The sequence below is a fragment of the Lacerta agilis genome, chromosome 7 (genome assembly GCF_009819535.1).
Source record: "Lacerta agilis isolate rLacAgi1 chromosome 7, rLacAgi1.pri, whole genome shotgun sequence".
Taxonomy (NCBI): Eukaryota; Metazoa; Chordata; class Lepidosauria; order Squamata; family Lacertidae; genus Lacerta; species Lacerta agilis.
In genome coordinates, this window is record NC_046318.1 from 79,007,549 (window position 1) to 79,034,118 (window position 26,570).

A 26,570-nucleotide genomic window follows, 5' to 3' on the forward strand; every position below is an offset into this window, starting at 1 on the left:
GGCCTTTACAAAGACAGTGTCCCAATTTTTTTTTAAAAAAAAGATATATCTGATAGCTGCAGATCTTCAGCAGATCAGATTATTATTGCCCATAATTTTGATACAATTGTGGCAGCATTTATGAAGATGGAACCTACACCAGTTTGTATAAAAAACAACAACCCTATTATGAGTTCAACAACTGATCCACAGGAACCTGTGTGTCATGGATTTTCTTGGTTGGAGAAAAGGAAGAGCCACGTTTGATTAACAGAAATATTTTCACAAATACTAGATCAGGATCATGGTACTAGACCCACATCTCAGACGTTTCATCTATGATCGACAGGATTCTGGGTGGAAGGAGGAGGATTCCAACCAATTCTGCGTGGGTCTGAGACGGCCACCTGAAATCTCCAGTAAGACACATCAAAAAGCTAAGCAGTGCCTGTTAGCATCTGCAGAAGTTGGGTGAGGCTCACACCAGTTGGTTTCAAGCCCATGTTGCGTCTCTGGAAGTCCCTTCATAGTTTGTTTGTTTGTTTGTTTGTTTGTTTTTTTAAGATTTCAGGTTGGGTCATTACCAAACATGAATGCTCACACACAAAACACACATTCTGCCATTCCACATTGGTGGGGGGGGGGGAGATTAATATTGGGATTTGGTAAACAACACTAGCAAGGAATAGGATCAAGTTACAATGGCTAAGATGCTAAATTTATGGGGCTCTGATTCACCCTTGCAGTCCTGAGTGGGCAAGGTCTCTCCCATTCTCTTCAAAGTTTGAAAAAATTCTGGGTGTGTTACATGCGCAGAATTAATTGCTGGGACACGCGCAGCCTATTAATGTCAAGCAAAAGTGCCTTCATTGTACTGTTTTTTTATGCCAGTTAAAAACTTTTTTGGGGGGTTTAGGCTAGCCTACCCAGTCATGTAAATTGATTATGCATGCTTGTTATTAAACTTGCTGATTTTATCTACATGTTGATGCCTTTAATATTTCAGCTTGTTTTTAAGGTCTGTTTATTCCGTCAGTATTCTAGTCTATTTTACGTCAACCCCTTACAGAGGTGTTTTTTGTTTTTTGTTTTAAAAAGAAAACATTCTACAAATTTTGTCCAATTAAATATATATAAAGTTATATATATCTTAATAATTAAGCATGTAAGTCAATGTTTCTCCAGCAGTTACAGGGGGCAATCCTATGGCAAAATCCATTGAAATGGTGAGTTTAGGAAGATCTGGATCTCTAGCTGAGATGGCTGATTCCGAGCTCAGCTGGTATCCCCAACCCCATCTTAGCCAAAGTTATGCTGGTGTAACTTGCTGACCCTGGCTCAGCCAGGACTTTTGGGGGGCATGGTGGGCCAGGACTAGAAGGCGGAGATCTCAGACTGGATTCAAAACCAGTTCAGTGCAGTTGTGCAACCTGAAAACCTGGCATAGATCTCTATTTTAAAGGCTTGTTTTCCGGCTTAGGCAGAGCAGCATCAGCAACCCTACTGCTGAATGGGTTTTGGATTTGGTCAAACTTTATGCCATTTTACTTTACTCTGGTGTGTTTTACATCAGCTTCTAGATTGCTCCCTAAGTCACAGAGATCTTGTGTTTCACTGCTTCTGATTTTGCCACATGCTTAAGATGAATTACCTGAAACTCAGAGTACTCCAAAGATACTACAAGATGTTAAGAAAGTGATTTAGGTAGTAATCCTGTACACCAGGCATTAGGCAAGTTGGCATGAAGTCACACCAGATCCAAAACCCTGGTCTGGGGAAAGTCTACTGCTAGCTGGGGAAACAAGCCTTCAAAACACTACCTTTTTTTGCCTGGCCACATGACTGAGCTGAACAGAGTTCGAATCCGGATCAAGTCTGCACTACCCAGTCAGAAGTCAGAGGTGCTGACTTCTGCCTGACATTAGAAGGGCTCATTGCATGTGTGTGGTGTTGGGAGGAAGTCACTAGGCCTGCAGGGGGGCCCTCTGCCACAACAGGGAGACCTGGCGAGGCACACAGCTGCTGTGGCCCAGCCCCCCAAGCCTGGGGTGGGGTGGGGGCTCAGCCCTGTCCACACACACATAGAGTTGGCACCTATACCCACTACCATGCCCCCAGAACACCACTTCTAGGGGATTTACACTGGCCTTGACTCTAGACAACTCTGACTCAGCTGGCTGAGTCCTGATTGAGCCGGGATGAGCAAGCTCTGTCTTTTCTTCAAGAAATAACCCAAATCTTCTCTCAAAATGATAATATATCAAAATCTGTATTCTGATGAACTACAGATTATTTATGTGCACATTGCAAAAAACTGACAAGCATAGATTCTGGAAGTTCACATTTCAGAAATTAAAATAAATAAATAAATCCAACTTCAACGTGAATCTAAAATAGGCTTCCTCAACCTCGGCCCTCCAGATGTTTTGAGACTACAATTCCCATCATCCCTGACCACTGGTCCTGCTAGCTAGGGATCATGGGAGTTGTAGGCCAAAAACATATGGAGGGCCAAGGTTGAGGAAGCCTGATCTAAAATAACATGCAGTCATACCGTTCCAAGCTACTCCATCCAGTTCAACCTTTCCCATGGAACATTTAGTTCTACGTGCCCCAAAATCTCAGAGAAATGCTTGCAAAAGCTCTTACACCGGGTGCTGCCATACCATATTGGGTTACTTATCCATCTAATTCAGGTACTGCATACTTTGAATCACTACAGCTCTGAAGACTCTCAGGCATGAGGTGCAGCCCATCATCTGATGATGATGCCAGAGACTGAACCTGGGATCTCCTGCCTGTAAATCAAGTTCTCTACCACAGAGCTACCATTGCTTATGATGTCAAATAGGCCTGTGGACTGGACCAATTTTGACTGGCTGGCTGGGCTAGAGTTGTCTTGAGAGGAGAAGAAGAAGAGTTTGGATTTGATATCCTGCTTTATCACTACCCAAAGGAGTCTCAAAGCAGCTAACAATATCCTTTCCCTTCCTCCCCCACAACAAACACTCTGTGAGGTGAGTGGGGCTGAGAGACTTCAAATAATTGTGACTAGCCCAAGGTCACCCAGCAGTTGCATGTGGAGTAGTGGAGACGCGAACCCGGTTCACCAGATTACAAATCTACCGCTCTTAACCACTACACCACACTGGCTCTCATGGAGACAGGAAGTGGCCCGCAGTGTCACCATTGCACATAGCACTTCAGCTGGGGGTGGAGACTGCGATAGGCACACCTCTCTTGCCTCCAGGTCCAACCAATAGATATGCACATTTCCTATAACCTTTTCTCCCAAACTTAGGGTCTCCTGTCAGTCACCTAACCCCTGCACTTTCTTCTCTAGCAATGGCTACTAGCCAGCCATGATGTCCACTGTTGGAGGCAGCATGTCTTTGAAAGCCAGTTTCTGGAAATCGCAAGTGGAGGTGAAGCTATTGCACTCATCTTCTCCTTGCATATTTCCCTTCGGCATCTGTTTGGCCAGGATAGACAGCTGGACTCATCCAACAAGGTTCTTCTGTTGTTTTTAATCCTCCTAGTTTAGGAGGCACAGGAGAAAATTCTAGTTAATTTATCTCCCCACCAAAAAAAAGAAGAAGTCTGGAAGCCAAGGCCACCCTGTTAAGTAGGCACATTAACCACATTTTCTCATGCCAAGTTATAGGCAGGTGTTGTTGTTTTCTTCAACCACTGTCCCTGCATCTTTTACCACTGTTAGCATCTTTTAGCAACTTAGGGCAGCCTGCAATGAACAAGGGAATAACTCTGTTGCTATTCATGTTAGAGAGAATTCCTCCTCGAATACTAGGAGGAGGAGTTCAAGGGTCCCTTGCCTGGGTCTTGAAGTGAGTAGATGAACAGTAGCCTCTGCATGAACAGTAGCCTCTAACCCCTTCATGGATCACTGCCTTGTCGTGGCGAAGGGGCTTGAATTACTCAGGCAAGCTATGGACAGGTCAAGATGGACAGATCATAGCGGAGAGTTTGGACCAAACGTGATCCACCTGGAGAAGGAACTGGCAAGCCGCTCCAGTATCCCTGCCAAGAAAACTCCATGGACAAAGACAACAGGCATATAAAAGATATGACGCTGGAAGATGAGCCCCTCAGGTCGGAAGGCGTCCAACTTGCTACTGGGGAAGAGCGGAGGACAAGTACAAGTAGATCCAGAGCTGATGAAGCGGCTGGGCCAAAGCCGAAAGGACGCTCAGTTGCGGATATGCCTGGAAGCGAAAGGAAAGTCCAATGCTGTAAAGAAAAGTATTGCATAGGAACCTGGAATGTAAGAACCATGAACCTTGGTAAGCTGGATGTGGTAAAAAATGAGATGGCAAGAATAAACATTGACATCCTAGGCATCAGTGAACTAAAATGGACAGGAATGGGCGAATTCAGTTCGGATGACTATCATATCTACTACTGTGGGCAGGAATCCCGTAAAAGAAATGGAGTGGCCCTCATAGTCAACAAAAGAGTGGCGAAAGCTGTACTGGGATGCAACTTCAAAAATGATAGAATGATCTCGATACGAATCCAAGGCAGTCCTTTTAACATCACAGTAATCCAAGTTTATGCACCAACTACCAGTGCTGAAGAAACCGAAATTGATCAATTCTATGAAGACTTACAACACCTTATAGAAATGACACCAAAGAAGGATGTTCTTCTCATTATAGGGGATTGGAATGCTAAAGTAGGAAGTCAAGAGATAAAAGGAACAACTGGCAAGTTTGGCCTTGGAGATCAAAATGAAGCAGGGCAAAGGCTAATAGAGTTCTGTCAAGAGAACAAGCTGGTCATCACAAACACTCTTTTCCAACAACACAAGAGACGACTCTACACATGGACATCACCAGATGGGCAACATCGAAATCAGATTGATTATATTCTCTGCAGCCAAAGATGGAGAAGCTCTATACACTCAGCAAAAACAAGACCTGGAGCTGACTGTGGCTCAGATCATCAGCTTCTTATAGCAAAATTCCAGCTTAAACTGAAGAAAGTAGGAAAAACCACTGGGCCAGTAAGATTCAATCTAAATCAAATTCCTTATGAATACACAGTTGAAGTGAAGAACAGGTTCAAGGATTTAGATTTGGTGGATAGAGTACCTGAAGAACTGTGGATGGAGGCTCGTAACATTATACAGGAGACAGCAACGAAAACTATCCCAATGAAAAAGAAATGCAAGAAAGCAAAGTGGCTGACCAATGAGGCCTTACAAATAGCGGGGGAGAGAAGACAAGCAAAATGCGAAGGAGATCGTGAAAGATACAGGAAATTGAATGCAGATTTCCAAAGAATAGCAAGGAGAGACAAGAGGGCCTTTCTAAACGAGCAATGCAAAGAAATAGAGGAAAATAACAGAATGGGAAAAACCAGAGATTTATTCAAGAAAATTGGAGATATGAAAGGAACATTTCGTACAAAGATTACCACAATTAAGGACAAAAGTGGAAATGACCTAACAGAAGCAGAAGACATCAAGAAGAGGTGGCAAGAATACACAGAGGAATTATACCAGAAAGATATGGAGGTCTCATACACCCCAGGAAATGTGGTTGCTGACCTTGAGCCAGACATCCTGGAGAGTGAAGTCAAATGGGCCTTAGAAAGCCTTGCTAACAACAAGGCCAGTGGAAGTGATGATATTCCAGCTGAACTATTTAAAATTTTAAAAGAGGATGCTGTTAAGGTGCTGCACTCAATATGCCAGCAAGTTTGGAAAACTCAGCAGTGGCCAGAGGATTGGAGAAGATCAGTCTACATCCCAATCCCAAAGAAGGGCAGTGCCAAAGAATGCTCCAACTACCGCACAATTGCACTCATTTCACACGCTAGCAAGGTTATGCTTAAAATTCTACAAGGCAGGCTTAAGCAGTATGTGGACCGAGAACTCCCAGAAGTGCAAGCTGGATTTCGAAGAGGCAGAGGAACCAGAGACCAAATTGCAAACATGCGCTGGATTATGGAGAAAGCCAGAGAGTTCCAGAAAAACATCTACTTCTGCTTCATTGATTATGCAAAAGCATTTGACTGTGTCGACCACAGCAAACTATGGCAAGTTCTTAAAGAAATGGGAGTGCCGGATCACCTCATTTGCCTCCTGAGAAATCTCTATGTGGGACAAGAAGCTACAGTTAGAACTGGATATGGAACAACTGATTGGTTCAAAATTGGGAAAGGAGTACGACAAGGCTGTATATTGTCTCCCTGCTTATTTAACTTATATGCAGAATACATCATGCGAAAGGCTGGACTGGATGAATCCCCAACTGGAATTAAGATTGCCGGAAAAAATATCAACAACCTCAGATATGCTGATGATACTACCTTGATGGCAGAAAGTGAGGAAGAATTGAAGAACCTTTTAATGAGGGTGAAAGAAGAGAGCGCAAAATATGGTCTGAAGCTCAACATCAAAAAAACTAAGATCATGGCCACTGGTCCCATCACCTCCTGGCAAATAGAAGGGGAAGAAATGGAGGCAGTGAGAGATTTCACTTTCTTGGGTTCCATGATCACTGCAGATGGTGACAGCAGTCACGAAATCAGAAGACGCCTGCTTCTTGGGAGAAAAGCAATGACAAACCTAGACAGCATCTTAAAAAGCAAAGACATCACCTTGCTGACAAAAGTCCGTATAGTTAAAGCTATGGTTTTCCCAGTAGTAATGTACGGAAGTGAGAGCTGGACCATAAAGAAGGCTGATCGCCGTAGAATTGATGCTTTTGAATTATGGTGCTGGAGGAGACTCTTGAGAGTCCCGTGGACTGCAAGAAGATCAAACCTATCCATTCTCAAAGAAATCAGCCCTGAGTACTCACTAGAAGGACAGATCCTGAAGTTGAGGCTCCAGTACTTTGGCCACCTCATGAGAAGAGAAGAATCCCTAGAAAAGACCCTGATGTTGGGAAAGATGGAGGGCACAAGGAGAAGGGGACGACAGAGGATGAGATGGTTGGACAGTGTTCTTGAAGCTACTAACATGAGTTTGGCCAAACTGCGAGAGGCAGTGAAGGATAGGCGTGCCTGGCGTACTCTGGTCCATGGGGTCACGAAGAGTCGGACACGACTGAACGACTGAACAACAACAACAACAACAACAGCCTCTGCATGCTGGAGGAGAGGCCTGGGTCTTGATCAGCGGAAGGAGACGTTTTGGGGCGAAATCCTTCAGTCCTTGCTCATTTCACAATATGTCTGCCATTGCCAGCCTGTGTTCTAGTGCCTTCCAAGCTTCTCCACAGTCCCTTAAATCAGATTGTTTGCCAGAAGCAGAGCCCCTGCCCACCAAAATTTGGGACACCACAACAGATTTGTTCGAAGTCAGCGACTAGAGATTGCAGAGATAATTTTATTACACTTTGTGGCCTTCAGAACTGGGTTTTTTTCCACATATTTACGAGTTTTCTTCTTAACTCCCCCTGCCAAACAAATAAATAAAGTGCTGTAATCCACAGATTCCCATTCCTATTTTCTGATTCACCAAAAAGGAGAATTTAACCTGAGTTTACTTCTTTCTTCTTTTGTTGACCACACGAAACACGGAAAATCTACAAAACCAGACAAGTTTCTTCTTAAATAATAATTATTGACTCAGCTAAGGCAGTTTATGCCTAGGTGGATTTCTTAATGGCGGAAGGGGGAGAAAGATGTCAGTCCAGTGACCATTATAAAGGGGGCAGATCTATAATCACATCCTCGGGATTTTAAAAGCTTTTTTTTAGGAGGTTGGTGGTGAGATGAACAAAAAGAAAAAAAAGACGAAATAACATGTATATGTTTACATCTTCCAAAAAGCACCAATTGTTGGCCCTTTGAATACCTTATAACCAAAGCACTTTGATTCCTCTCTCCAAGCCACTAGGGTGTGCAGTAAGCATATTCTGTTTGTTCCCAGAAATGAAGCACTCTCTTGGCCCTGAAAGTCTTTCAATTCAATATGCAAGGCTCCCTTTGCTGCCCTGAGGCTCAAAGTCTTATTTGAAGTAGTTGAGTCCTGCAACCAGGAAAAATTTCTCCAGGAACAGTTCAGAATCCAGCACCGCGATGTGAGCTGCCCGCCCAATCAGGGTGTTGGCTGTGTTTGGCAAGGCGTGGAACACATCATGGCGGATTAACGTGCAATCCTTTGTCCCCACGACCGGCCGGAGGAGGTTGTTGATCATCTCGGCATAAACGGGACCTTGGGAAGTTGAAAAACATAATAATAATTATTATTTCTTCATTGTCTTCAATATTCATGGTGTATGAAGAACACAAGATAAGCCTAAACAAAATAGAAAATTCTTTCCAGTAGCACCTTAGAGACCAACTGAGTTTGTTCTTGGTATGAGCTTTCGTGTGCATGCACACGAAAGCTCATACCAAGAACAAAACTCAGTTGGTCTCTAAGGTGCTACTGGAAAGAATTTTCTATTTTGTTTCGACTATGGCAGACCAGCACGGCTACCCACCTGTAACAAGATAAGCCTGCAGGACCAGGCCAGTGCCCCATCTCATCTAGCATCCTGTTCTCTTTTTTATAATATTTTTTTTATTAATTTTCCATTTTCTAATGTTTAAACACATCTTCGTTATCCACCTTCTTTTGCTCATACAAGCCTGTCGACTTCCCTCCCTCCCACCTCATGGTTTTCAAAATTCATATGTATATCACAGCATTTTTACATTTTACGTTTCACTCGTTCAGAATATCACAATTTTAAAATAAATATAAAAGGGTAGCGACAATTATCATCACAAGTCTTCTTACAGCCCTCCTAGTGTTGTTAATTGCTCACAATGGGCCTTCAAGTGTTGTATAAATTAATGCAGGTGGAAGGGAAATGTTGGCTTTGCGCAACAGATATAGGGAATTTCATCCATATGTGGTGCGTTGGTTCGTTTGGGAAAGAAAAAGAAAGTACTGGGATGGAGCTATAAATAGTAAAAATGAAACGCACAAATTTAAATTAACATTAGATCCGAAATGATGTTTGTTGAAGTATGAAAAATAGGCTAATCCTCCTAAGCTTCAAAGGCCAATTATGTATTTAATAGCTGCAGGCAAGGAAAATTTAATAGGAGACCTGAAAAAAGCATATAGAGTTGGGATATAGCATGATTAGCTAAGTTAACTGTTTATCAAAAGGAAAACTGTAATTATGGACAATTTTGCAAATCATCACAACTTGTAATAAGAGTAGCTATCTCAATATTTCACTAATAATGATTGTGCCATATTTTAAGTCATTATACTTAAGAAGGAAGACTAATGAATACATAAATGAAAAGAAGTGGGGGTAATACTTGACAGTGGTTCAACCATCTTTTCCTAAGTTCAGCTGAGCTTTTGCTGGCATTGCAGAGGTGAAGGGAAGGTGATACCCATTGCTATATGTTCCTGGGCTCTGAGAGGTGTTTCCCATTAATATAGGTTTTTCTGTGTAGCTGACTGCATTTGTGTAACTCAAAGATGGAGGGCTTGTGGCCCTTCAGATGCTGTTGGTGTTTCTATCTATCTATCTATCTATCTATCTATCTATCTATCATCTATCATCTGTATCATCTATCTATCTATCTATAACTGAAGGAGTGTCTCCATCCCCATCATTCAGCCCGGACATTGAAGTCCAGCTCCGAGGGCCTTTTGGTGGTTCCGTCCCTGGAAGAAGTGAGGTTACAGGGAACCAGGCAGAGGGCTTTCCAAGTAGTGGCACCTGCCCTATCTTAATATTAGAAACAACTATCTTAATTTTAGAAAACATCTGAAGGCAGCCCTGTTTAGGGAAGTTTTAAATGTTTGATCTTTTATCGTGTTTTTAATATTCTATTGGGAGCTGCCCAGAGTGGCTGGGGAAACCCAGACAGATGGGTGGGGTATATATATATATATATATATATATATATATATATATATATGTGTGTGTGTGTGTGTGTGTGTGTGTGAAATTTGAAAAAAATAGATTATCATGGAAAGGTTCATTTCTTTCAGTAATTCAACTTAAAAGGGGAAACTAATATATGAGATAGACTCATGACATGCAAAGCGAGATATGTCAAGCCTTTATTTGTTATAATTGTGATGATTATGGCATACAGCTGATGAGAACCCCAAATTAACAATTTCAACTTTAGGGTTTTCATCAGCTGCGCGCCATAATCATCACAATTATAGCAAACAAAGGCTTGACATATCTCACCTTAAATGTCATGAGTCTATCTCATATATTAAAGTCCAGTAGCTAGTGAAAACAATTGCTTACATAAATGTATTTTTGTCAATTTTTGTTGTAGTATGTGGTGTAAGTTTTTATGTATGTGTTATGTTGTTGAAAACTTAATAAAATCTTATTTAAAAAAACATAAATGGACTTTTCCACGATATTCTAATTTTTCGAGTTTCACCTGTATATATAGTCATCATCATCATGATCGTTATCATCATCATCATCAACAGTTGCAATCAAAATTATTCAACCCCCCCCATTGCAAATCAGTTTTATTATCAAAATTTACAGACTTTTCAGCTGTTTGAAATGAGCAAATGAAACAAAAGCAATTGAAGTAGCTCAACATGATGGATGCTTCAAGTGGTTCCCCCAAATAAGATGACGAAGGTGAAATTAAGCACTTTGAAATGTGATGCACGTTGTCCATCAATATGTCCTTTTGTGTGTGTGTGTGTTGGTGGCCTTCATTTATTTTTTTATTATTTTTTTATTAAAGATTTTCTTGGTTTACAAAGAAGAAGAAGAAGAGTTTGGATTTGATATCCCGCTTTATCACTACCCGAAGGAGTCTCAAAGAGGCTAACATTCTCCTTTCCCTTCCTCCCCCACAACAAACACTCTGTGGGGTGAGTGGGGCTGAGAGACTTCAGAGAAGTGTGACTAGCCCAAGGTCACCCAGCAGCTGCATGTGGAGGAGCGGAGACGCGAACCCAGTTCACCAGATTACAAGTCTACTGCTCTTAACCACTACACCACACTGGCTCTCAGAACCTGTAGGCAGAACCTGCCAGTGAAATCAGTATTTTTCCATAAAGCATTTTTACAGATCAATTTTAGTTGTTGAGACATTAGGGAGAGGGGGGGGAGGAAGTGGGTGGGATGGGTGGGTGGGGGGAGATGATGTTTTTATTTTCCTTAAAATATGTAGGGTTTGGTATCAGCGTCGCTTGTGTTGGTTCTCTGTTGTTTGCTTGTCCTTTTTATTGTCCTTTTTATTGTGCATTCATGATGTTTTGCACTCATTGCGGTATCTGAGTGGCTATATGTGATCCAAACAGAGTTGCTGCCCTCCCCCAACACGAAGCCTGACCCCTCCAACATAAATCCTGGCTACACACATGCAGCTGGAAAGGTCTCAAGGCAGACACACCACTTAGTTTCCAACCAGTGCATGCCCCGTAGCTCCCTGCTGAAATCCTGTAACTTTTCACATCACAAATATTCCAATTTTATTTTTGCCTGCTTTTGTTGTGCTGCAGTGCAGGAGCACCAGATGGCAATAATGTAATATCATTCAGGAAGTATAGCAGAACAACTAATAAAGTGAATTTATGTGTAGGCAGTCCAGCATAAATCCACCACTAATAAACTATGTTCTTCCTAATGTCTCAACAAATGAAACTGATTTGTAAAAATGTTACTTGGGGGAAAAAATACAAGAGAGAAAGAGACATTGCACATACTTTTGTGAATCAAGAAAATCTTTAATAATAATAAAAACACAATCAATGGCAAGTTGCAGAATATATCTGCAAAAAACTCCACACAAACACACAAAATGGAAAATCCACCAGTCTAGAGGAGCCACAGTAATTTCCCCTTGGGTAAATGTCTCCTGTTTCCCAACTGAATCCATAGCTTCCTATGCCCCTCTCCTTGGTTTGCTTGTTGAATTGGGAGATTAACAGACTCTTCTTTTCCCATTTCAATCTGCTCCCCTTTTACCCCTAATACCATTCCTCAGGGGTATTATTTGCCTACATACAAATCCATATGTGCCTATTTCTGAACACGGTGTGGTTTCAATGCTAAAAGGAGCTCTAAACACAGAAACCAGGATATATGCAAGAATAGCAGACTTGCATACAAATGAGGCACTTCTGCGCATTGAACTCAAAATCCCATCAGCACCAGGGAATGGTCAGGTATGGTAGGATTTGCAGCCCAACCACACCTCGAGGGCCTCTAGCTCTGGTCTAATTCACATAGTCTTGCAATATTTACTAAACTTGAATGAGTAGCAATCACCTGTGTAGCACATGGCCCTGGTAACATAGGAAGTTGCCCTGTACCATGTATGACTCAGATTTCAGATAGGAGTCTTAGATCTAACTGAAGAGTCCTTCTTCTCTTTTGTCTCCTGATGTCCATTGATTAATGGGGATTGTGGGCATCTGTAACGGGGAAGTATCTGTTTTCACACTGTATAAGTCTACTATGTGTCCTGTTAGGATATGCCAACCTAGAGATATAGCCATGCACAGTTTGTTGTTGTTTTAAATACAGCCACTCTCTTATGTCCACAAAGAAGCTCACCTGTCTGTCTGTCTTTCAGGGCAGATTTGCACATTTCTATTCTTGCAGAATGAAATGGTACGTAGCGGTCTTGGGGAGAGGCCACCAGGACAACATTTTTGAAATACTGGAGGCCTGTAAGGAAAGAAAGGGGGAAAGAAGCAAGTGTGTGCTTTACAACAGCCTTCCTTGGATGAAGTGCATGCTGGCTGATGGAGAGAATTCTATCCACTATGAAGAAAGCATCATATCATACAAAGAAAAAAGAAAAAAGAGAGACGTTCTGGCAGAAAAATAGCACTGACTAGAGGTGATATGGTTGAGGAGATTGTGTGGAATCTGAAGGGCCAGACAGGGAGGTCGGAAGGGTCTGCATTTGGACCCTGGGACTGAAGTGCCCCCAATCCCTTGTGTTGGTGTCAAAGAAGGGCTACAGTATAGCAGCAGCCAGGGATGCCAACTTGAATCTACACTAATAAAGTGCAAGTGTCTCTGCGTCCAGTCCCTGTGTCCGTGGGATTGCACTACTGCGCATGTGCCCCACGGACAGCCGTTGGGACTTGGAACGCAGAGACACTTTGGGCGGCCGGGCGGCCGTTGGCGTGAGCGAGCTGCTCCCCGGCGCTCGGGCCCGAAGAGGCCTCGCCGTTTTGGGCGATGAGGCAGCCCAGCTCCGGACCCTGTGATGATGACGGCAGCGGCAGCTGTTGTTGCTGCTGTTGCTGCTGACCCCCTCCTGCCCCATTGGCCTGCATGGCGCTGCTGCTGCTGCTGCTGGCTCTGAGGGGGTTGGCAGCAGGGGGGGCGAGCCCGGCGGAGAGCGAGGGGGACAGGGGCGAGGTGAGGCCTGCTCTGCCCGCGGAAGCCCTGGGCTCTCCTGCTCCCTCCGCCGCCGCCGCCGGGGAGGCCCACGCTTTCTTCCGCGGTGGCGGGGAGGCTCCACCGGTGTCCGAGTCAGAGGAGGAGGAAGCGGAGGCCAGAGTTTCCTCGCCGAGCGGCCATGGTGGGAAGCCGGGGGGGGGAGTGAGGAAGGGGAGGTGGGGGTGGGGGAGGTGGCGGGGGTGAGGAGCGGGGTGGGGGGAGCCCTGTTCTAGCGCCGTTAATTTAACGGGTTTAAACCAGTAGTAAAAAATAATTGAGGAGCAGGTAAGCTCCAACTCACATAATCGATCACATGCCACAGTGCACACACGCTATTCGAATGACGATGCCCAGCAACTTTGGGGCACCCCAGCTCCCTCAAATATTTCATTTGGGAGGGGGAGCAAAGGGACCTTGACCCCTAGCAGTTGGCTCCTATGGTAGCAGCCAAGCAGGAAACCACTCTCTGTGAGATGGCCATTTCCCCAAGTCAACTGGATTTCAAACAAGCAGATGAAGACACCACCACTTGCTAGAACAGAGGCTTTGATTTGAACTCAGTACCACCCACCTGTTTTTTGGCTGAGCTGGTAGAGGAAACATTTCCGCAGATCTGCATTGTCCCTGAAGGTCAGCTGCAAAAGTGACCCGGATTTTTTCAGCTTCTGCATGAGCCACAAGCCTAGAAAAAGCAATGGTGATTTGTGGGTGTCCAACAGCACTTAAGTGGGGTAAAGCCCAGCAAACCGATTGGGGGAAGATCAATTCTGCATTAAACCCCAAAGCAGCTATTTCCAAGCGAGTCTGAGAACTACTGGGGGAAGCTGAGTGGTCTGGGTCATTCAAAACTGAAGAAGTGTGCATGCACACGAAAGCTCCAGAACAAACTTAGTTGGTCTCTAAGGTGCTACTGGACAATTATTTATTTATTTATTTATTTATTCAAAACCAAAATGGTCATCTGAAAGTAATGTGATGGTAAGGGGCCTGGATAGCTGCTGGTTGGCTGGCAGGCAAAGGGGCTTTTCAGGGCTTGTGTACTGAGAATTGTAACATGATGGGAGACAAGATCTCTAAAAGAAGGTTAAGCCTATCTCCAGGTGTCTTGGACTCAGGGAACAATTACTGCCCTACTAGGGCGGTTCATAAAAAAAAAAAAAAAACTTTTTTGGGGGGAAATGCCTGCTCCAAAGGTCTTATCTTACTACACTAGGGGTTATATAGCTACATGTGAAATTTCATGCTTATCAGTTAATAACTTGACCCTCCTTCTTCTTTAGGCAGATGCTTAGGAAGTTGAAATAATTTTAATCTTAATATTTTAGCTTTTGTATGTTTTAAAGTAGGATTGTTAATTTTTCTTGATTTTACTGCTGTGGTGTTTTTTGTTTTCTGTTTTGGTAAACCACTTTGCAGGTTTTAAAAAATTAAATTTCATTAAATAAATATACAATAAATATAAATAAAATAACACAAGCCAATACACAATCCATCCTGTAGATTTAAGTATCTGTCCATAGTTGCCTACTTGTTATCAGAGGCTCAGAATCCACATTCCTTTGTAAGAAAATATGAAATAACGTAAAACCATTTTTGCAGGCAAAAAAAAAAAAAAATCAATGTGTGTGAACTGGACACAGTATTCCAGGTGAGGTCTGACCAGAGCAGAATACAGTGGTACTATTACTTCCCTTGATCTAGATGCTATACTCCTATTGATGCAGCCCATCAATAGGAGGTGTGTGTGTGTGTGATCTCCCATAAAACTCAGAGTATACCCATTGAAACCGGAGCATGCCCACAGAAACCAATGGTCTTCATTGAATTGCTTTTTGTGGTTGTATTTTATTCCTGGTTGGAGACACTCCTATGACATTTCATAGCATGGGAAAAGAAACATTAGACAGGATGTTAGAACAACTCTCGTACTTTCAGTGTTTCCCTTCAAACAGCCGGTAGCTCTTACCTGTACTAACCAAAGTACTGTTGTTGTAGAGTGTTCCCAGGTGAGGCCCAGAGAGGGACAGGAAAGTATGCAGCTTATTGAGGTAATAGCGAAATCTGGGCCGGGTTAATACGGATCGGATGATGACATTGCCAAGGGAATGGCCGATGAAACTGTGGGGACACAATTGGTATCCATTTATTTAGAGAATGCCTTCATTGCTCTGCATTCAAAGGATCCTCAAAGTGATGCACAAAAGCAGAAAGGGCCACCATTCAATATATTAACAACCAAACAGCAGCCTATGTAAATGACGTTGCATCGATCCACAGTTGCCACTGCTTATGTTACCCACCTTATTCGCGATATCGACAAGTTGTACAGCTGAATGTGCTGAATTATTTCATCCAGCAAACGGTCGGTCATTGTATCGAAATCTGCAAATGTGTCGGTCTGTTAAATCAAGAGAAGAACAGTTGGTAGTACCCTTCTGAGTTTTCATAGGCAAAGAAGAAGAAAAAGACTATCTATCTATCTATCTATCTATCTATCTATCTATCTATCTATCATATATATGCAGTGGTACCTCTAGTTACAAACTTAATTTGTTCCGGAGGTCCGTTCATAACCTGAAACTGTTCTTAACTAGAGGCGTGCTTTCGCTAATGGGGCCTCTTGCTGCCGCTGTGCCGCCGGCACACAATTTCCGTTCTCATCCTGGGGCAAAGTTCTCAACTCGAGGTAACTCTTCCGGGTTAGTGGAGTTTGTAACCTGAAGCGTTTGTAACTCGAGGTACCACTGTATGTGGTGTGTGTGTGTGTGTGTGTGTAAACCATATATTTGAAATGATTAACAAAAGAAGTTTGAGAATATTCAAAAGACGAGTACACCTGCCCAAGGCATTTCATGCATTTCAGAGGCTCAATTTTGTTGGCTCTGCAACTGGTGTTCGGTGTGTGGTAGGGATGATAAAATTCAATCTGGCTTTCAGATTAATGAGAAACTACCCAATTCGCAGTTCCCCAACCGGTATGCAAATCTAAACACAACTTTTCTGAATGTTGCAGTGCAGCTCTCCAACCAAACGACGCATACAAAATTTGATGCATTGGGGTACACAACTGTTAGGCTGCATGGGCACAATCTTACCCACATCTATTGAAATGTAAGCACCCCTGTGTTCAATGGGAGTTATTCACATGCAACTGTAATAGCAGGGATGGTGAACCTCAAGTATGCAGGTCAAATTTGACTCTCTAGGTATCTCTGCCTGTGCCTTGGAAATTTCCCCAAACACATTCACTTTCCTGAGGCCATGTCTCCCATTGGCTTGGCTTGGCATCTTCCATGAATGTTTTTGCCCAGTGGGGAATTGTACTTGCATTCTGACAATTCCTCTTACAAGTCTGGATGGAGGATAAAGAAAGCTGTGCAAAAAAAATTGGCCTACTGCACAGAAATAAAATTTGCATTGATTTTTCTGTCCACTTTTGCCTCTCTCCTAGCCCACCACTGGCATGCGACCTCTGGAAGGTAGGTCAGAAGCGAATGTGGACCTCAAGGTGAAAAGGGGATAGAGGGTCACAGCCTCAGTCAATATTCCAGTCTCATCCTTAATTTCTGGCCTTCACTGCCATGGCTCAGAGCTGAAGGGTTGGTGACCAGATGGTTAATGTTGACCACAAAGCTACCACAAAGTTGCATTGTCTGATATTTTTGTGGTTGAACAGTTATAATCAGTACCCATTGAGGACCAGCAATGTGTAGTTACGCAAATGCTAAGCCAACCATTCTGTTGGTGCTTGTAATAAACAGAAAGGGAATGATAGAGGAACGGAATTCAGAGGGATGAGGACGACTCTTTTACTCTGGAGCTGTGCTGTTTTGTAATCCCATCAGCTCTGCGTCAGATTCAAAACTAATGAGATGCCAGGGAAATAATCATCAAATGCTAGGACAAAGATTCAAGGGAAACATATCCAGTAATTAATGCTTCTTTTTGTGTGAGAGAGAAAATCCATCTTGCTAATTGCCACTCCTTCCAATTTGCAATACTGCCTTCTACTACATGCTCGTAAACTTAAATATAGACTCTGGCCTGTTTGTTTTGCCTGCACTGATAATTAATGGTTTTCTCTGAAACTTACTATCTTCCATTTTATTTAGACATGGGAGGATGTGCTTAATCACAGAGGGCATATAAAACAACAACAACACATGGGTCTTCCTTGATAAGAAGGAGTGTCCCATTGAGCTCCAATGTATTTCTAATTATTTTCTGCGGCTTTGTGTTCCATTTTTAAAAATTGTGGTATCATTAACTGTGTTGAATGCATCATTATGAGATGGAAACATGAGGTAGGTACAAACCTTGAAGAAGTAAGAAATGAGCAAAATACCTGGTTCCTTTCTGACATCAAGAAGTCAAGCTTTCCACCAGGGAGACCCAGTTCGATGAAAGTTTTTACCAGCCGCAGATCTGCACTGTTACCTTGAAGGGAAAGAAATTGCTTTCTTAAGACATGGGTTCCATGCTGAAGGACATCATCCACCCATCTCTCAACCTGCTTACTGGGGAGGGGGGTTGACAATGACGGCCTGGTATGTCTCTTCCCACAGCAAACATGAGTGGATTCTTCTTCTGATGAGTCCATGTATCTAGGTTGGCCACTTTGCATGACTTTGCATTCCCGCTCTCACTGCGGACATATCCTGAGGAGGTGGGAAGTGACTTGTATTCCAGTGATATGGCTGTGGTGCCCCCGGTGTGAATGCAGTGCCTCATCTAAAATGGCGATTCATTTTCAGGACAATTTTCATCCTATCAAACTTTGCTCCATTGTGTTGAACCCAAGGTGAAATGTTCTGGGAGGCATTCAAGCACCATATTGGTGGCCAAGGTAACTTCAAACTAACTGTTACAGGTGAGTAGCCGTTTTGGCCTGCCATAGTCAAAACAAAATAGGTGTGGAAAACCTGTTGACGACTCTTAACGGCTGCAAATAGTCTTGCAGGGAAAGGAAAGGGGTGAGATGGCTAAAGATAGCTTTGTCATGTATAATGAGATAAGAATCCAATGTCTTTGTTCAGACCAGGTTTCTCCATGGTTTTAATTTTGGTGATTATCTATCAGCTGATCACCCATTCCCACCACCCGTCTGAGTAATACCCCTCCCCACTCCCTCACTATATTTAAGGATCTGGTGACTTCTGTTTCAGTGTATCTGAAGAAGTGTGCATGCACACGAAAGCTCATACCAAGAACAAACTTAGTTGGTCTCTAAGGTGCTACTGGAAAGAATTTTTTATTTTGTCCAAACTAACTGGAAGTTGTTGCAAGAATGAGCTCATATGTGTATATTTATTTATTTGCTTTGATATACGCTACTTGGTTTACTTTGATGCTGTGCTAATCTGTGGACCTTGGGATACTGAGTTCTACAGGGGAGAAGCTTTGAATAGCTGCACTATGGCCTCACCAGCTAGGTGTGATAGGAGGTTCTGGGTAAAGTGATGCATGCTGCTTTGTGCATAAAGGTTGTATGAATGTTTGCTTGGGTGCGGACATGCAGAGATGGCTCCGTTTTTTTTTTTTTTAATTTAAAAATTGCTATTATTTTTTTCCCTATGTCATTTTAAACTGTGATATTAATGCTGTATTCTTAGTTTTAGATTTTGATTTATGTGGAAATTGTTTTCCATTTGGTTGTGTATTTTTTGATGTGGTTTATTTGTTGTTTATGACTTTTGTAATTATGTTGTAAGCCGCCATGAGCATTGTTTTTAACTGTGGAAAAGTGGCATACAAATACAAGTGATTCAGTTACAGGTAGGTAGCCATGTTGGTCTGCCATAGTCAAAACAAAATAAGAAATTAAAAAATTCATTCCAGTAGCACCTTAGACACCAACTAAGTTTGTTCTTGGTATGAGCTTTCATGTGCATGCATACTTCTTGGTGACCTCTCACTGTTGTGGTGTCCATCCTATGTCTTTAAGGGCAGTGAGGCTCTGCACACTGTGTTGTTGCTAGCCTATGAGATAGCTCTCCATTCTGGTCTGGAGTTTCTCCAGCTTGTTGACTGTTTTAATGACTGAATTGCATTCTTCTCCCCCCCACCCCCGCCCAGCCCTTTCAAATATTCATCTTCCATCAGAAACATGTTGGAAGGAGGGCTATGATACTTGTGGCCTGCTGCTGTCAGACCTAACTCACGCTCTACCTTCCCCTTCCCATTTCAAGTGCAACTGGGAATCGATAGTGCATGACAACGCCCTTTGATTTACATTCTTGCTGGCAGAAAAAAAGGTCAAAGGCCAAGTTCTTCGTTTTCATAGAAAACTAATTAGACGACTCCATCAACACTGAATCAATAAAACTGATCAGGTGATTACACAGAGGGAGCCATTAAAATCCCTATGACCTTTGATCTCAAGTCCCTAACCTGAGGTGGGAAAGGCTCAGTTATATTCTCTAGTACTTGGAGGACAAACCTCCCAAAGTGAGATGGAATGGCCCACAAGGCTTCAGTGAGTGGTGGAGGACACAGGCTTTGCTGACTCTGCTGGATGTATCACTGAGAGCCAGTGTGGTGTAGTGCTTAAGAGCGGTAGACTCATAATCTGGGGAACCAGGTTCGCGTCTCCGCTCCTCCACATGCAGCTGCTGGGTGACCTTGGGCTAGTCACACTTCTTTGAAGTCTCTCAGCCCCACTCACCTCACAGAGTGTTTGTTGTGGGGGAGGAAGGGAAAGGAGAATGTTAGCCGCTTTGAGACTCCTTCGGGTAGTGATAAAGCGGGATATCAAATCCAAACTCTTCTTCTTCTTCTTCTTCTTCTTCTTCTTATAAAACACTAGAACTGGATGTCTGGCCTTTCTGACATCCTTCTTTGGAATCCCTGCATAAAAACCGCTCATACATGCCCTCCTTGGGGCCTATGGTTCAGAACACCCATGACTTTGTGAAAGTTTTGAAGCACTGAGTCACTTCCCAGCGGAGGCTGGGATTTATAGTTCAACCCAAGTTTGAAGACCCCCTAACCATGGTCTCTTTGACTAGTGTAACTGCAGCTGTCTGCTTTCACATCACGCACAAATATGTATTGTGTGAACACTGTATATTCAGAATGCCCAGTTATATTCCCCACATTGCCTCTTTGGCCTTACCATCCAGTCCATGGACACAGACCACTAGGTGAATCCCATCTTCAAAATTTTCTTCCTCTTCCTCTGGTGGGAAATATGGGATATCAGAAGCGAGTGCAGTTAAGTCACTGTACAGAAATCCTTCAATCTTCAGCTCTTTTTTAAACTTTTCTTTGGCCTGATGGAAACTGGAGAATACACTAATTAATCACTGATTGAGATGGGCATTCAACAACATGTGACTTTTCAACCATTGTATTCAAAGGGCTGGGGCGAGAGTTGGATTTTGGCACTGCAGCTGGTAGACCAGTTGTGGAAGGATAACCAAATTCAGATTTTCAAATCTCAACCCAAATGCCAGCCATAGTCTCCAATGATGTAGGCCTGGGCTGGGGGACGTTTTTGGCCCACTGGGACAGATCTGTATCTCCCACACCCCAGTAGGACAATTTTGACAGGTGATTGGAACCACTCACCTGTCAATCATATGACATCATGTTGACACCCAGTGTGCTCCTACCACTGGTTTGGCAAGCAGTGTAAATATGGCATTAGCCACAATCCATACCTATCCTATATGTATTGTATCTCATGAAATGTTGCATTTTTAGGTGCTTCCCCCAAAACCACCTTCAATCCAAATTGTAAAAAAAGAATGACTTAGCTGAGCTTCTGGGCTTCCTGAACCCCAGCTGCTGGTGTAATCAGAAGTACCAAATCAACCCACCAAATCCAGGAAATTTCAGCCAATAGAACACGTGGGGAATGAAAAGGCCATTGGACCTCCTTACCTAAGCATCCTTTCATTGGCCTCCACATCCACATCACTGGAAACACAGGAGATGACCCCAAAGGAGCCCACTGGTTGGTGAGTAATTGGAGAAGTGACCTGCTTGGAGGAGAAGCCAGCCACTGGTGGGTTCTCTTTAAGGACCGAAGAAAAAGGAAGGCAGGTGGCTGTGCAAGAAACAGATAAGTTGACCACCTCAATAGCCTTTTTGCTCTCGAGCGCCAGTGCCCCTGGAGCCACTGAATGGAAGCTTGTGCTGTTTGCCACCATTTTGAACTCTCGGTTTTCTGGTTCTGCACAGTAGGATCCACAGCCGGGTCTGTTATCCAGATCGATTTCTTGTAAGTTGGGTATTTCTCCACCACATATCACTACTTTGCCATTGGCAAGAGAACTGCCATGGGAACCCTTTGCAGAGGCAGGTTCAGGTGCCACCTCTGACGAGGCTGTGCTAGTATAGCTAAAGTCTGGCGTGTGGCCCTCCTGGTGTGAAAAAACCTCAACGTTTGTGGAATACGAACCGTGGACTGTGTGCAAATTTACCTCCTCCTCATACACATCAAGAGGAGTGGTGTTGGTGTCCAAATAGTCACCAACCCTTCCCAAGCAGATCTCCCCTGTTCTCTTTGGCAGCTGGCTTTCAACTGTGTCATCTAGATTTTCATTTTGCATTAGAAACACAGCTTCTCCTGTGGCTTCCAAGCCACAGTCCACCTCTGAAAAGCCCTCAGTAGCTTCTGGTAAGTGAGGACGGTCAACATTTTCTTCAAAGGCAGATTTGGGGTGTTCCATGGTAGCAAATGGAAGCGGCAACCCACAATTTTCTCTGGCTTTCCGGCACATGGAAACGTTTTCAGCTAGGGCCAGGCTGGTGTGCCCTATTTCCACGTATTGTCCCTCTGCAATGTCCAATATGGTTTTTGCATGTTTTGATATATCCATGTCATCAACAGGCTCCTCGGGGCTACTGATCTGAGGAGCTGAGATAGATTTTGTCAGCTTATTGGGCTCCACTTCCCGCTCTTCCTCCTCATAGGGCAAGGAGCTGATTGAGGTGAGGGAGGCTTGGATGCCACTGGGCAAGCTGGTATTGCTTTCTGTGTGCCCACCCTCCAGAGAGTTACGGTGAATCGCGTGCCTTCTGACGAGCTGGTGAAGAATCTCCCGGTCGCTGGGTAACTCCAAAGCCTTACTCCGTGCATCAGACCAAGCTACTGAACTGGGCTCGCTTTCGATCCCTGAGTCTGAGATTAGTGACGAAGACCTCTTAATGACCCCTGATGTCAAGCTGAACTCCTCACACTCCTGCGCTCTTTGCTCCTTAATCTCCTCAGCGTCTTTTATCTGGTTCAGTGAACCCAAATCATCACTTACATCAAATGTCCTCAAGGATGGCAGTGTTGACCCACAACTCTGATCAGCTGGTTTCTCTTGGGCATTTCCTTTATCAAATAGGAGTTTGTCTGAAGTGAGAGTAGACTCACAACCATCCCCTGAAGCTGCTTGGCTCAATTCAATCTCATTCAAAAGTTTGTGTTGTTCACATGTGCCAACATCATACTGGGCAGTCATGACTAGCATTGGTTCTCCTTGGTGGTCATTATTACACACTGGGCTTATGTCCAAATAGGCAGCCTCCGGTGAAAGTCTATCACTATTATTTTCTGGACGCTCCATTGGTGTCTTAAGGCTTTCTGTATTATCTTTCAGGAGTTCTGATTGCAAACCAGAAATCATATTGCTAGCCAGATCTGACTCATCCCCATGGGATTTGGCATCTCCGTTCATTGTGTGTACCTGAGTTGTCGAGTGAGCCTTGAAACTCTCAACCATACATGAATCTCCTTTTGGATAGCTGCGACCATACACCGATTTTCCATTTATCCTATCTGTATGGATGATGAAAGGGGCATTGTTCCTGAAATCTCCCTTTGCTAAAGCAGTGTCCTCATTTGAAGAAGGATCCTCGTTTTTTCCTATTAAGTCCACTTGTGATTTGCCAGCAGCAGAAACAACATAGTCTGGCAAGCTGTCCAAGCTCTGAACTGAAAGAGAGAGAGAGAGAGAGAGAAATACCCCCTGATTATTATAGCAACACTAGAAACTAATTGTTGTGACTCGAGGACCCATCTCCCGCATTCAGAAATAAAACACAATGACGCAAAGCATTTTGGTTAATGGAAGGAAAAAGGCCACAACTTTTATTGGTTACAGCATGTGAGTGGTATTGGCTTAGGCATTGGGTTGAACAAACTACAGTAGACTCCCCCCGCAGAGCGTGGAGTCTCTCAAGGGTTAACCGCCCAGGAGGTGGAGCCTGTTGATGCAAAATACAACTGAAGCTCCACCCCTGAAGTCACCGGGGGTCGTGCCATGGCCCTAGCCACCAACAAGGCATCGGACAGGATCCACAACCGCCAGATGCCTTTACAGAATACCCAGCAGTTGGAGGGTTAGGCGATGGCCCAAACCTTACCCCTCCGATACCACACTAAACCCAATGCCTAACCGCCAATCTAACAAAGTTGTGACAATTTGCTACAAGGTAGGCGAAAAACCAAGAGGCTGAGCCAATTTGCCACTTGGACAAAAACTCCTACCAGGCCCCTTGCCTAAACAAGGCGAAGTCCATAGCAATGTCCTACCCTAAAATCAACCTAAGGGAGAGTGGGTGGGTGATCCGACGAGCGAGCAATGTGAAATGGCGGAAAGAGCCGCCGCAGCTGCCTTAGGAGCAGCAAAAACCCCGCCCCTGCGCCAGCTAGGGGCGTGGCGCGGCGGCGGGAAAAGGTAAGGCTGGGGGCAACGCCCCCCGCCTATGCTGGAGCCGGCTCCCACTCACAACCCCTCCCCTCCTGGAGGAGGAGAGGCTTTTCAGTAAAAGTACCAGCTTGATTCAAAAAACTGTTTTGTTTTGTTAAAATATATAACAATTGGGATGTAGGTGGCGCTGTGGTCTAAACCACTGAGCCTCTTGGGCATGCCTCTTGGGTCGGCGGTTCGAATCCCCACAACAGAGTGAGCTCTCATTGCTCTGTCCCAGCTCCTGCCAACCTAGCAGTTCAAAAGCACACCAGTGCAAGTAGATAAATAGGTACTGCTGTGTCGGGGAGGTAAACAGCATTTCCATGCGCTCCGGTTTCCGTCACAGTGTTCTGTTGTGCCAGAAGTGGTTTAGTCATGCTGGCAACATGACATGGAAAGCTGTCTGTGGACAAACACCAGTGTTCTCATTGCATCCCCTGCAGTGCAGTGCCCAGTGTGGCCAAACCGGTTGTGCTAACCTAAAACTGCCTCTGACTGCACATCGTGTACCACATGAATAAACACAGGTAGCACTATCAAGACACTTCGAGAATTTCCACTGTGGTACATCACATACCCAATGGACCACATAACACCGGTCCTGAGAGATCTGCATTGGCTCCCAGTACGTTTCCGAGCACAATTCAAAGTGTTGGTGCTGACCTTTAAAGCCCTAAACGGCCTTGGTCCTGTATACCTGAAGGAGCGTCTCCACCCCCATCATTCAGCCTGGACACTGAGATCCAGCACTGAGGGCCTTCTGGCGGTTCCCTCACTGCGAGAAGCCAAGTTACAGGCAACCAGGCTGATGGCCTTCTCGGTAGTGGCACCCGCCCTGTGGAACACCCTCCCATCACAGGTCAGGGAAATAAACAGCTACCTGACATTCAGAAAAAACCTGAAGGCAGCCCTTTTTAGGGAAGTTTTTAATGTTTGATATTTCTGTATTTGATTTCTGTTGGAAGCCGCCCAGAGTGGCTGGGGAAATCCAGCCAGATGGGCGGGGTACAAATAATAAATATTATTATTATTATTATTTAGTGTCCCATCTTGCACAGCTTGGAAAGCTCCTGAAGAGCTTTCAAACAAACTTTTGTAAAACAAACAAAACAAAAAATGAGGCTTTTTAATTAGGAATTTTAGGTGCTGATATTCCAAGGGAGCAGAAAAGACTTTTTCATCTATGCGATGACAACTGCTTGAATGCTATTAGCCCAGAGATGGAAAAAAAGATAAAAGTCCCTACCAGAGAAGAATGGCAAATCAAACTGTTGGACTTTGCCGTAATGGCAAAACTGACCAGAAAGCTCAGGAACCAAGAAGACCAAAACTTTAACAAAGAATGGGAAAAAAATTATATTGGAGACCACTGTAAGCAGATGAAAACATTAGCAGGATTTCAATAACACTTGTAATGTAGCAAGTACTGTGCAGACAATAGGATCATATAAAATACAGGTTATTGGGAAAGATGCAGTAGAAAAGATTTAATAATAGGAGCCATGGAGGGAAGGTGGGAAGTCCAGAGATTTGGAGGAATTTGTAAATGTGTATGTGTATGGTTGTATTGTTGTAATTTTATACAGTGGTACCTTGGCTCTCTAACTTAATCCGTTCCAGAAGTCCGTTCCAAAACCAAAGCGTTCCAAAACCAAGGTGCGCTTTCCCATAGAAAGTAATGTAAAATGAATTAATCCATTCCATACTTTTAAAAACAACCCCTAAAACAGATCACTTGCCAGATCCCTTACGCGGCCACCACTTCCATGCTTGGAAATAATTTGCTTCTTTGCCTCTACAGTTGTTCTGTTAATGGTTCTCTTGCTTTTACAGCTTTTATCCATTTCTGCAGTCGCACAATCAATCAGTAGCTGAACTGGGCTCCACACAGTCACAGAAACAAGTCACAAAAATGAAGTCACAGTCACGAAAACAAAAAGCCGCACAAAAAATGCCAAAAACCCCAACAAAAGCACCAAATATAAGCTCCAAATATCACCTCTGTGTTGTGTGGGTGCTCAGGACAACCTCAGAACGGAAGAGGAAGTCTCTCATTAGCAGTGGGGGACTCAATTTACAAACAGAACACACAAAGAAAGGAAGGGGAACAGTGCAGGACTCCAAATGGAGCACGTTCAGCTTCCGGGGAAAAAGTTTGAAAACCAGAACACCTACTTCTGGTTTTGCAGCGTTCGGTTTCCAAGTTGTTTGCGAACTAAGCTGTTCGAAAACAGAGGTACCACAGTACTTGCAAAATCAAATACAAATTATTTCAAAAAGAAAAAGAAAGTAAAGTTCCCAAAGAGGAGCTCCACAGCTCTATTTATTACCCACCTTTGTAGGGGAAATCAACATATCTGTCTTCAAAAATGATCGGCAGCGTGCCCCAGTCTCCATCAATGTCGAGGCACTCTACTGGCAGGGGGGGCATGCTGGTGAGGTACTCAGAGTTCCGAACTTCTGATGAGATTTGGTTGTGATGCTGGATGCTGTTTGGAAGAAACAGAAGGGTAACTTTTCACTACTGTAG

General features: G+C 43.8%; 1 protein-coding gene across 2 annotated transcripts in view; it reads right to left on the minus strand.

Moving 5' to 3' along the window:
• Positions 1 to 7,515: 7,515 nt before the first annotated feature.
• Positions 7,516 to 26,570, minus strand: part of FAM135B (family with sequence similarity 135 member B) — a 159,962-nt gene continuing 140,907 nt past the window's right edge. The window contains exons 12-20 of one of the 2 annotated variants that reach the window (XM_033155893.1): positions 26,375 to 26,529; positions 21,237 to 23,280; positions 20,467 to 20,633; positions 17,698 to 17,789; positions 15,653 to 15,750; positions 15,319 to 15,470; positions 13,924 to 14,034; positions 12,513 to 12,626; positions 7,516 to 8,167 (exon numbers count right to left, since the gene is read on the minus strand). In XM_033155893.1, coding sequence (XP_033011784.1) covers positions 7,962 to 8,167; positions 12,513 to 12,626; positions 13,924 to 14,034; positions 15,319 to 15,470; positions 15,653 to 15,750; positions 17,698 to 17,789; positions 20,467 to 20,633; positions 21,237 to 23,280; positions 26,375 to 26,529 — 3,139 coding nt within the window. In that variant the 3' untranslated portion in view covers positions 7,516 to 7,961. Of the gene's footprint in view, positions 8,168 to 12,512; positions 12,631 to 13,923; positions 14,035 to 15,318; positions 15,471 to 15,652; positions 15,751 to 17,697; positions 17,790 to 20,466; positions 20,634 to 21,236; positions 23,281 to 26,374; positions 26,530 to 26,570 lie in introns of both variants that reach the window. The other variant, XM_033155894.1, reaches the window with a different exon arrangement.